The following is a 13,249-nucleotide window of genomic DNA, read 5'->3' as shown; positions in this document are numbered from 1 at the left end:
AAAGCTATCTCGGCACAAGGCCATTGCCAGGTAATCAAACAATCCTGTTATAACAATTATGATTTGACTACATTTATTTATAGATGCAAACAGCAGTCAATTCCAAATAAATATTGCCATACCATTCCCACCACTGGGATAATAAGAAGGAGGAAGTACAAGAGGGCTCTTGCTAGAATTACAAAAAATAATGCGTACCCCAATGAGCAGAGTACCATCCAAAGAAAAGCCTTTTTCTTCTTATCTTTTCTACTGAAAGGCAATTTTGTGTAGCTCAGTACAGCCGTGCTCTTCACTATGCCAGCCAGGTTCCTGAGCCCAGTTGCCTCTCTCTGCCTGTAAACCAATTCTACGGTTATGTGTGTGTGTGTGTATTTGGAATTGTTGCATTATTCCTTTAAGCCAGCATGGTTGCTACATTAAAAAACATTTCGTTTTAACTTGAAAAGTGCTAGAATTTGTTTAGCATGTGTAACTCTAAAGTGTCAGATAGATATTTGGAATAAAGATCACATAGTTCTTTCCAATCCGTCATGAAGCTCACTGATATCAACAGGAGTTATGCGTTTGGATCCGGGCAGCACCTGGCTCCATGCCATATTCAACTTACGGATTAAAAATAGAATCTGTTCCAGCTGCAAAATAAGATGTGTTATACCTACTTCCTCCATTTGAAATATGAAAATTAAACCCAAGGAATAGGGCTAGTATCTAAGACAATGACTCTCATTCCTGTAACACAAACCTATTGCCGCCACCTTAATTGTGAAAAATGAGCCTAAGGAATATTCCTGGAGCCTAAAAGCAATGCTTCCCCTTCTTGCTATGTAGCTTTTATTAACATGCCATCATTTAGTGAGCAAATAATGTTTTCCAAAGCTTACTTTTCTATCAGAAGCATTAGGACATCTGGAAACAAAGTAAAGGACAATTATTCTAAAAATACACAGACCCACATCTTGGCAAAGAAAGTAAAACCTAAAAACAACACAGAAAATTTCTACACACACAAAATGAAGTGTGCTATTTTAAAGAATACCTTCTATGTAGACATATAAGTACCAGGTGATAGTATTGTTAGTCAAATACATACTGTTTCAATATAAAAAAAAGTAAGTATCCTTTATTCTTTAGCATTCTGACAAAAAGTCGATGAAACCAGAGTTGTATGAGCAGGCACAAGAGTGTACTATTTCTAATCCTGGAATTTTACTAAGTCCTGGGCAGGTAATTTGAAGATTCTACATAAAAAGAAAAAGCAGCAGCTGGGAGTGGAAAAGGCTGGAGCACACCAGGATTTGAATCCACTGGGAATCGGTAAACATGAAGCCCCGTGAAGCAAAACATCCACTCCGCAAATACTCAGGAAATGTTCATCAATCAGTTGTCAGGCAAAGGGGGAAGTCACCTCATTTTCAGAGCAGTAAACTGATGAAATGAGTCACCAAATTCCCGTGATAGCTCGGCTGGCCTCTTCCTTTCCACCCGGCCCCTGGTCCCCATGGAGCCAGGGCCCTTTCTGAGGGAAGGCAGAGCAGCAGAGACAGAGTAGTAGCGGCACTTCTGTGAGCCACCCTCAGGGAGGGGTGGGAAGAGTGTCACTGCTGCCCACCCACGGTGTGGGGAAAAGCCACAGTCATCAATGACCAGCTGCAAGTTTCCCATATCTAGAGAGGTGAGTCTGCACTGAAGAAGAGAGCAATGAGCACGCCGACAGACTGCAGTCCCTACGCCAGTATTCTGAAAGCTGGCATCATCCCAGACCCTTCCACACCCCACTGCCCCCATGCCCACACAGTCTCTCAATGTGGCCCACTCTTCCTCCTCAAAAGCTTTCTCTCCAGTCTCTTCCCTCTGCCCTAGTTCAGACCCTCAACATTTCTAAATAACAATAGTTCTGACTCCAGTCTTCCTCTGTACTGATTCCTCCCTCACCAAATCTGACCATGCCACGACTCTAACGTTTTCAATGACTCCCTATTGCCTCCTAAACAAACTCCAAATTCCTTAAGATGACATATCCTTTGTGGTCTGGCTGGTATGCAGTAGACATTCAGTTCATACTCTTTAAATTAATGAATGGGACTATCTCTGTTTTTACCTACTCTACCATTAGAAGTGTTCCTCTCATAAGCTTAAAATCTACGACATCAAGCAAGACCTTTAATTTGAATTAAATATGTTCCTTTTACCTAAGGGGATGTTCTTGGTGTTGGGATGTGGTAAACCACATATTCATGACACCCAGCAGCCTCCAATTTTATAGGCTGAAATCATATTCCCTTGGAACTTTCATTTTTGAAGACTGTGGCCCCTGAATCTCTCCATTCTGGCTGCCTAGCTCATCCCTTCAGCATCTCTATTTTAACCATCATTTATCTGAATCCTTCTGGCTCCATTAACCCTGTTTCAGGGGACAATAACCAGAGTGACAAGAGCATTCTAACCAAGGTAGAGAAAGAAAAAACGGGACACTGGAGCTGACCCACAATGAAAAGTTCAGAAGAAAGTGACCAACAAGTGGAAAAAAGCCTCATGATGTCACAAAATAATCAGCACCTTGGCTCATATTAAAACAGGCTGTTATCTGTTTCAACCATGGAAACCAAGACTAGCTTAAATACCAAAAAGTTAAAAGTAAGAATGGGCTGAATATAATCCCACATATTCTAGCCAAGTCAACCAATCAAATATTTATCAGTACTTATTATATCTGCAGCTTGGTGCTAGGAGCTGAGGGGAACGTAAGAGGTGTCCTGCAGATGCTGTTGAACATGTCTGTCTGTGCCATTTCACTGGACTCCCTGTGTGAGGACAGGAGGAGAGTTTCTTTCAGATATTAATGCCAGTCAGAAATATTCTTCTGAGCAACTTCCATGGATGCTGTAAATCTTGTAATAAAGCTATTTCACTCTTCATTTTGGCTGCTAGGAAGCTCACAGCCAAATTGACTGACTACTTCTAGCAATTGCACATATTCTTATAATTCATATTGTTCTGCACTACCCTTATGACTGGCTTCTTGTTTATATTCCTTCCATTCTAATTTTTTTATCTACTTATCTGTATCCTATTGTGTACTATATACTTTGTTAATTTCCTTAAACCTTTACTTAGAATGAGAGGGAGGATTTGTATATGAACTTAAAAATTCAATACATTCTTTTTCTCACAAGGTATTAAAGTATAAAATGGTGTTAAGGTGATACCTGTCCTTGCTGTCATAGGTTCATTGTGATAGGGGCATTCAAGGAAAGATTAAAACTAAAACAAATGAAATTGCTAAAGAGGTAGCATTGATCAAATGCTAATAATCTAGCAACCACTCCATTGGAAAATTCAATATTTTCTGCCTTCAACTCTTCAATTCCCTCTTCCTTAAACATATATGACTGTGAAGAGAATTTAAGATTTGCCATGTAAAGCTGTGCACTCTTTTTCTCCTGATATGGAAACAAATAAAATAAATATCTACTTCTTTCATTTTTGTTAGTAAATAAAATAAGCTATGTCTAGGATGGAATGAATATGGGTTGATATTGGTAAATGGGAGAAAGCCAAATCTAATTGTACTAATCGAATAGAATGCTTTTAGGTTAAGTTATTATGGAAAATTAGCTGCAAGACTGAACTCATCCACAAAGCCAAACTCCTGAGCAAAACCCAAGTGTACCAACTATACTTCTGGGACCAATCAATACAAGAGGTAGACAACGCCTACCTCTTTTTAAGGAAAATGCTTGGCATACATTTTACTGTTTGGGTTAGTTTTTGCTAGGCCAACAGCCAAAACCTCTACTATAATCCTTAATTAGTACTAGCATTCATGGGGGAGAGAGATAAATTCAGGACAGAGCTAAATATCACATCCCAGAGGATGGAATCATGTCTGCTTCTGGGAAGGGCATAGGATATGAAAGCATCCTCCTAAGATAGCATGTTACCCCTGCAACAGGGCCCTGGTAGGCTAGGGATCTAAGTATTGGTCTCACAGGGCCTTGTAGATGCTGACCTCTGTGGAAGTCAGAGGCCCAAGGTAAAGGTGTCCCTCTTCAATTTAAACCAAATATCCACCACCTTCTATTTCAGCCAGAAGCCCTGAACACAGAGTTCACCATGTGTGGGTCATTGGTATGTGATGAAATAAATACATTCATAGCTCCCTGAGAATACTCAGTATCAAATGAATATTTTGCTTACATATGCCTGATGCTCTTGGTAGCACACACAAACTTCCTGAGGGCAAGCACGATGACCTGCTTGTTTTTATAGCCTCCTACAGAGCACCTGACACACAGTAAGTGCTGAATCCATTTTTGATGACTTGACTAGAATGTATAAATTTATATTCCCCCCCCCCCAAATACAAGTCATGATAATGCTTTCACTCATCTGCAGAAGAGATTATAATTCAAAACTCTTTTTATCTCCCTGGGCTATGTTAAATGGATGTTTCCCTAAAATTAACTCCTTCACTTCTGCCTTGCCAAGAATGACACTGTGTGAAGAATCCACTGCTTGGGGACAATGGATTCTCTCCTCATTTATTTTCTAAGGTAGAAACTGAAACACATGTTTAAGCTGTGCCAGGCTGTGTGTGGTGGCCCTGGAATGCCTGGGATTGCTGACCTGAAAAACAAGTTATTGCTTATAGTTTAAAACCCAATATGGAAGCGAAAGAGGAAGGAAAGGTAAGAGAGAATAGGAAAAAAGAAAGGCCTTATACAGGAACTGAATCAAATAATTACAAATTAAGACCTGGGTTTTTGAAGGTAAGATCGCCATTTCATTTATATTATTTACATAAAGCAATAAAATCCATGTCATTAAAATGAGTGTGGAATATAGTATTCTAAATGTGATGAATTTTTGGAAAATACAGTTTTGGTAAGAAAAAACTGAGTATTATGGACGATTAACTGTCAGGTTCACTACAATAGAAAATATATTCCACTCTCACTGAAAGGCTAATGCTCTTCTAGCCAGGAGAGCTTTCTCTCATTTGCAGCAGACTGAGTGAAGCTGAAAAGAAGACACCTTTGAAAAAAGTTCTCATGCCTCTGGCTGCAGAGTTAAATGATGAATTGACATAACATCATTATTCATATAATTCTTTACCACTCAATTTTTATTTATTAAAATATTATTTGATTCTTAGGAGACAAAAGTAATTAATTCTAGGGAAGTCAAAGAACTGGTGTGTAATTTTAGAAGTTCTACAAGTCACACTGGAGTTGGTGTTTTTAAAAAAAAAAAAAAAAAAACAATACTAACAACAAAATTTCAATCCATCACTTACAATAAAACTCCAGTACCCACACAGGTAACAACGGCCAGTGTGAGAAGCAAAGTCTGTAACATCATATGTCAAGTCTACTGTTAAATGCAAACCAAAGGGAAAACACAATTGCGAGTGTGAGGCCACACTTAATAAATATCACACTTTCAAGTTTCAAAAACGAGCGTACCAAATTTAATAAGAAATCCAGACCATGAGTTCACACATAAATAAAAATGAGCAATCAACAGAAAATATAAGAAATGACCCTGTTGACTAATGTCCTGTCTTTTCCAATTGAGGGTCAGACTTATTCAAACCCAATCACATGAGGATAGAATCAGTAAAGGTCAATCAAAGACAAGCTGAAACTCCAACTGTCTAGCTGACCTTCAGAGCTCGTGACAAATTGCTATCAGTCAATGTCAACTAATGACAGGAGCTCTTTGGCTAATCAATTGTTCTAAAAATGATCAAGAAAACTACTCACAGGACGGCTCATTTTCACATCAATGCCTGTGAAGTATGAAAAGCTCATTTTTTGAGTTTTTAATAAGCTCATAAGTAAAGCAGTTACTTAGTAACAGAGGTCACCTTACAGAAAAAGACAGAACCTCTGTCTGTCTTTTACATATTCTTTTATTACCATATTATAGTAAAAATATGCCATGGATATGCCAGAGGGCTACATAATAAAGTAGGTAACACTTCATCCACTTTTGAGACAAATACTTCAGCATTAGAGGAAAATCTATTTGGCTGTAAATAACTTCAAATGCATTTTTTTGGTTCATTTAAAATGAAAAACAATGACCTCAAGTTTACTAGTGATATTGCCTAATAGTGAGAATATGCACTTTCTTTGAAAATGCTTATGGCTGAGTTCATGCCCCTAAATATACAGTTACTACTTTTAGATGATGAAGTTATTTTTCTTTAAGATGACTTGCTTTCATGATGCTACAAGTCAAGCAAATGGAGAACAGAAAAGTGTTACTCACATTGGATGAGTTGATAAAAGGAATGGTGAGTCTATTACAGGGTGTTCTTGGGAAACCAATTCTCTATCTATACATCTAATTCAACATGTTTGATAAGTTAACAATATGGACCTTTTGATAACGGGGATTTGTGGAATATAATAACTTCCCCTTTCTTTTTTTACACCTGACTTTTCCCACCAGGAAATCATTTTCCTTTTCTGCCTGCCACCGCATGCAAAGGCCACACTTTAATTTGCAGTCCAACATTAAATATAATAAAGTAACACACAGGCTGCAATGGTCCAAGGGCTAAGGCCTATGATCACAATTATATTTTACTTTTCTCTCAAAAGTAGATTAGTCAAAATACATTAGAGTGTCATTGAAATAGAAGAAGTCCCTGGAGAGGTGCAAGGCTTAAGAGGCAAGTGGGCACAAGTAGTGATCTTTCAAGTCACTCTGACCAACAGACAAATAAAACAAAAGAAAACAAAAAGAACCATTTTTAAACCATTTTCCTTCATTTTCAAGGTTCTTAGGTTATTTTAAACATTTTGTTGTTAAAATCCATTAGAAATTAAAAAAAAGAAAAGGAAAGAAAACTGTTTCTAAACAATCAGTATTAACTTTGTGTTTTCATCTGAAAAACTGCAAACGGACAGCAGTTTCAGATTACATCCTAAACCTGAGTTGCCACGGTAGTTTTTCAAATTAAAATATCTTCTGTGGCCTCAACCACTCTCAAGTTGTCCATAGGAAAGAAATAAAGGAGGGAGGGCAACACTTAAGCCGAGCCATAATTGGAAGTATGTGAAAAATGAAGTGTCAGTTTGGTCAATAAAGGGCAAAGGTCAAGGGGAACAGCAGCCCAAACTCTGCGCGAAATGTGCTCATTAAGACATCCAATCAGAGAGCTCCTTCCCACCTATCCCATTATTCATCAGACAGCTGACTGTTTCAAATGCCTGGGTTTAGGCTGTTATTACTTTTCTTCTTCATGTAAAAAGGCGAGCTGGTATATAAATCGTTGCTCAGTCATCTGGAACATAATGTGGCCCTTCCCCACCTCCCTCTCCCGTCACCCCCCACCCCCTCCCAGGCAGCTCTGCCTGCTGGCTTCACAGGTCTGCAGCAACTGCCTTGAGATTCCCCTCAATAATAAATGGAATTGCCTTCTGCCTATAGGTTGCCTGAACTCATACAAAAGCTGGAGTGGAGGGGGATGGGGCAGTGGGAGGCATTGTAACTACTGATACGTTATTAGAAAGAAATAGCAGTGCTTTTCAATTATTCCTCTTTAAAGAAACATGCTGCTTTTTCTTTTTTTGGTGGTACTATTGTTGATCTGAGTCCTGGCCCCAAAAGGAGAAGTTCCCAAGTGGGTTTTAGAGTTTCCAGCAACCATTAAAGTTCTTTAGGGTTGAAATGTTTTATATCAAATTTTGACATAAAAATAATACTTTTTCTTTATCCTCACAAAAGAGGAAAATAAGATGAGCTTTAAGTGGGAAATGTTCTGCAAGATGAATATCCTTACTTGTTTTCTATGTGCCTATTCTCAATTCAATAACTCTTTGAATGACTGAAATGATACAGGCTCTTAATACATAATACAAATTAATCATATCAATCATCATGCTCCCTTTGTAAATACCTCAATCATCATTCTACTTAGCACGCACAACTAGGTTCTCACTCCCCAGCAGAGGGTCTGCCCTCCTGAGTCTAAGGCTGATTCTGTGTTATTCATAGTTATGTCACCATACAGAGCACAGCACCAGGCCCAGTAAAGACGGCAGGAAAAAGAGTTGTAGAATTGGTAACAGAAGGAATGTCTGTCCAATGATCTGTTTTTCCTGTCCTAAGCCACACTAAAGTACCATATCAAATAAAACCTGGTAGTTAGGAGCATGGGCTATAGAGTCACAGTGTATGGGTCCAAATCCCAACTGGACCACCAACCAGTATGTGGCCTCCGGCAAGCCCATTGCCTCTCCGAGCCTCCGTGAGCTCACTCACAAAGCAACGGGGTAGAAATACCTGTATTGACTAACAGCTCTTAATAGTCTAATTATTTTATTACTATCATTTATTCAGCTCTCTTGACTTTGAATCAAAAAGGGAGACATCCCCAAATTCAAAATGTGGGCATTCATAGCTAGAGCCACTTACAAGGCACAGAGTGGCTGTGGAGGCCCTCCTGGAAGGGAGGACACGTCTCGGGGTAAGAGACCCGATGTGTTTGATGTTGTCCCCCTCTAAGCCACACGCTTCCTGCAGCAGGCTCTGATTATGGTCAGGAGGGCAGCCACGCACAGTAGGATAAAAAAGACACATGAGAGACATACTTATCTGCCAGTGGGCACCACATATGATGAGACACAACTTGGGAATCCCCAAAACACCCTGTCTTAAAGTAGTTACAAAGTCAACATCTTAGAGCCAACTCTGACAGCTATTCACTCTTCAATATTTCTGAGCTATTACTTTCTTCTCCTGCGAAATGCGAAAATAGCAATCATTGACAGGGATAAAATAAGAATTCAATCTAATATCTTTGAAAATAATTAGAGGAAGTTAAACAGTACACATTACCAATGTCATACCAACAACAGCAGAATCCCCAACCAAACACAGATGTGAGGCTCTCCCTTTTTCTCCCAACTTAAAGAGGCTTCACTATCGAAGACTTAATTTCTTGCAAGGCGCCATGAGTGTTAATATTAAATGAAAGAAGCCATCATAGGTAGAGTTGTCATGATAAATAATATTAGCTGGGGGAAAGATATATTATGCGAATCATGAAAAAACATTAAATCCCTGAAAAATAATATCTTTAGTATTTTGCTAATTATAGACCTTATATATACTCTCTTTAGAATGCTCAGGATTAGATTTTGTTCTCATTTTTTATGCCTAGGTAAAAATTTGTACTAAAACTATTTTCTCAATCACAACAGCTACTAACTGGCAAATTATCAGGCACTCAAAATTCCCCTAATTGCTAGAGTTCTAACCAAGAACTACTACTGTATTTTGAAATCTGTCAGAAAATTACAAATTTCCTGGATGACCAATTTTATTTTATTTACTTTGAAAGTCCAAAAGAATAGGACTCAGTTAATATATATATGTATATATTTATATAGCCTGTTACATGCCTATACTGTGCTGCAGATAAGGTTATTTAACAGAGGGCCAAAGCCTAGGGGATTTCTTTCTTTCTTTTTGTATCACAGGTACCATAATGAAGTGGTAAAAATTGAAAAGGAATGAAGAAAAAGAAACACAGTACAAATAATACAGTAGAGAAAGTTTTAAAATGTGTATTATTCCTGTCTGTGGGGGAAACACCTCTTTGGATATGTTCTTGGCAGATTGAGTTATTTCTGTCTATTGGGTATGTATAAAGACATATTTATGGATTTATAAATCTTTTGAAGAGGGCTGTTATTTACCCAGTTGACTAAAATGGACTCAAACTGTGTAAATAACTATTTAGGACATGTGCTACAGGCCAAACGCTGGCACAGCTTACACATCCATGCCTGCCAGGAAAGGCAGACAGGGAAAACATGGAAAAGCCACTGTGCACAGTTAATCCGAAGGCTGCACAAAGACCCAGCTCCACAGGTTTCAGGGATGAAAAAAAGGTTTAGAAGGGTCATGGTTGGCATGGAAATGTGCATAAGTTGTGGCAGCAACACTTCTAGGCATCCTTCTGCATCTAGAAGGAATAAATCTCACTGCCAAAGAAAACCTACAAGAAAGACTAAAGGGGTGGCCCCCACCACCTCTGTTACCATGCTGGGGAGGGATGGAAAGGGGGAAATCAGCACAGAAAGTTTCTATTTGGGAAGTCATTGACTTTAGTTCTCTGGTGGAGAGATGAGGAAAGAGGGAAGGATAAAAAAAACCCTTATATACATAATCAGGAAACTGGAATGTCAGGTCTGATGCTGCACTGGTACCAGGACAAATCACTCGACTTATCCATACCTTCATCTGTCAAATGGGACTAGACCTTCTTTATCTGCCACCCAGGATTGTTTTAAAATGGTTCAACTGAGATCATTCAAATGGGATAATTTACGTAAAAATGCTTTAAAAAAAAAAAAACACTAGATGGTGCTCTTAAATATAAAAATATAAAGAGAAAAAAGAAAAAGAGGAACATTCTAAGTGGGAAATTAGTAATGTGAAGAATATATGGCACCTGGTTACAATCAAATTCATTATGAAATAGGCCGTTGGAGAACATTTAAAGGAAAAAGAAACATACAAAATTCCTAATTCCTTGTTATGGTATGTCAGAGGGGAAGAATTGGTATTGGGCATTTGCCCTTTGAAATCCTCTTATCAGATTACATTTGAGAAAACTTATGCAAGAAAATTTAAAATTATTCAGCAGTTTGCAAGTCTTCAGTGCAGCAGCTAAACTACGTGCCTATACTTAGATAATAGAAGTTTTAAAAAGTAAGAAATGAAAAAAAGAAGCAAACAAATAGAAAAGAAGCAAAATAAAAAAAAAAAAGAAAAGAAAAGAAGCAAACAAAACGCTAGGCTGTGACTCCATGTAGCAATTTGAGGCTACAGGAAAAAGAATTTAGATTCCATTTACACCTTTTTGAAAACTCATAGTGTAAGTAGAATCATGAAAGTAAGGCTTTATATTGAAAGTGCTGACACAGCCTTAACTATAGCACTGTGAACAGCAACACCGTAACGTATACATACACACACTTGAAAGAAAAAAGGCCCCTTGGATTTATGCTGCATATCATTTTCCAGTAAAAGTCAGAGGTCAGAGGTTACCTGTTTCTGCCTCAGCTCTGAACTAGTTTACTATTCCGGGCTCTGTTTTTACTAGGCTTATAGTTGTGATGAAGTCAGCAACTATTTTTTGAACAATAAAATGTCTCAAGTGCTTAAAATTATATTTGTAGAAGTTATTCCCAGTGCAAATAGCATGCATGTGCCTAAAAAAATTAATTTTTCTGTTTTAGTTTTCAAAATAATCATGCTAAATTCATTGTAGACTTTTTTGCAATTCTAATTGTTACAGCCCAACTAAGTTAGACAACAAAATTCCTTTGTTGTCTAACAGCACTCCAGTGAAACATGATCATAAAACCAAATTTTAAAGTATTTACCTACTGCGGGCTCAGAGTCAACTTCAATAAAGCAGTCTTTTTATATTTAGATAAAGAATTCCTTTTAAATTTTAATTGCATTAATTGAACATAAAATCCACTGCAGTAGGGTCCCATCAAAACAGTATAAGACATTTGAACGCTCATTTACTTTTTGCTGAAGACTGACTTGATCTTTAACTTTATTTCCTACTAGTTATAGTCAAACATGCACATCCATGGATACCCACATACACACACAGGTATGAGCAAAGTACAACACAAATTAAATTAATTTGGTATCTCTCCATTCTTCCTAATTCCATTTAGTCTGGCTTTGTAAAGAAGTCAAACACTTGAAAGATTCAGATAAGTAAAACCAGAAAAATGGCTTCAACCAAGTAGAGAGAGAACCCAACATGGGTTGCTTATAAAACCCACTGCCTTCTAAGCATCTTAAGACATCATTAACTTGGAACCCTAGAGGGTGTTTCTTCATGATCTCTTGAAAAGCCTCTAAGGGCAAGTAGTAATAATACCTTTTATTTGTATAGCAGGGTGTTAGTGGCATACTATGTATGCACATTGAAACTTCTAATCTACTTCTCTAATCTTGCCCTCAGTCAATTCAATGACCCTGTTTTATGGAGGTGGCCAGGTGACAGGCAATTAGGCAGCTGGAATGACACAGAAGAAGAAAAGGGTCAGTGAATAAGATGAGCTGATTCTCAAATTATATGGGGTTTATGTTCTAGGAAAAATTGTATAAACAGTAACTAACTAGACATTTCTGATTTGTCCACCCTTAAAAACGAAACAAGTACCAAAAGAGAATGAGAATATCTCTCCTACCTTGCTCACTGCTGTTATCCCCACTGTGTGACGTGTGGCCACCACTGGAAGGGCCTGGGGTTCCTCCTGAACGGGTAGATGCTGTGTCATCATGATCTCTGTTCCAAGAGGGCTGTGGGGGCACAAATCAGAAATCCAAATAAGAGCTGTCTGTTAACACTTGTTGAGAATGAGCCCATTGCTTAATGGCAAAGCAGTGGATGGTGAGTGTGGACAACCAGGCCATCTTTTCCAGCCCCCTTCAAAAATGGTTCCAGCGCAGAGCTGCATTGGCATATTTAACATTTGCCCATTTCTGCTTCCAAGCTAAAATAATATCTACACATAGTTATTCTGTAAGTAATTGCATGCTTTATTACCAAGGAAAACAAAAACATTCCAGGCAAAGAAGGGAAAAAAATGCTGCCACTTGATTCTGACTATATTTTTAACATCAACAAACCCTCTGGCACAACAGTCTGCTGCTCTAGAAATGCAAAATGAGAGTGGTGGTCTATAACACTGCAGTTTATAGAGGCCTCTGATTCATCCTAGAAGACAAACATGGCAGAGCTTTTAAGACCTCACAATTAGGCCTGGGTCCATAATAGCTAGTATGTGTCAGCTGTTTGCCGGATGGTACATGGCAAATGGACCAGGCACGGGGACAAAAAAGAAATGAGAATAACAATAGATTCACATGGACCGTGTACACTCAGCCCCATGCCGAGCCTTCTTGTACTATTGAACGGAAAACAGATGTTGCTTCTTATCACTGGGTGCATTTGAAAATAACATTCAGATAGGAAAAACTGGCTGTAAATTAAATTCTTGGGGAAAACAATCATGACGACACTTCTCCCAAATCTCCCTCTATCACCAGAAAAGATTTTAATTAGCTTTTAGTGCTAGCTTTCAAAAACAACCTCGTGAGTCACTGGTCATCCTGCACAGTAGGAATGATGCAAAATAAAAAACTAATTCTTGGCTAGGAAGTGATATTTATCTTCAAGATTATTAGTGGG

At 38.2% G+C, this 13,249-nt stretch overlaps 1 protein-coding gene across 2 annotated transcripts in view; it reads right to left on the bottom strand.

The window, feature by feature from the left end:
* Window positions 1-13,249, bottom strand: part of MEIS1 (Meis homeobox 1) — a 126,492-nt gene that overhangs the window by 85,642 nt on the left and 27,601 nt on the right. For both annotated transcript variants that reach the window (XM_063077952.1, XM_063077953.1), the window contains exon 7: window positions 12,246-12,357. In XM_063077952.1, coding sequence (XP_062934022.1) covers window positions 12,246-12,357 — 112 coding nt within the window. The remainder of the gene's footprint in view (window positions 1-12,245; window positions 12,358-13,249) is intronic.

The sequence above is a fragment of the Cynocephalus volans genome, chromosome 14, assembly GCF_027409185.1.
Source record: "Cynocephalus volans isolate mCynVol1 chromosome 14, mCynVol1.pri, whole genome shotgun sequence".
NCBI lineage: Eukaryota > Metazoa > Chordata > Mammalia > Dermoptera > Cynocephalidae > Cynocephalus > Cynocephalus volans.
The sequence above is the reverse complement of the archived record's forward strand: the minus strand, read 5'-3'. Positions and strand labels throughout refer to the sequence as shown.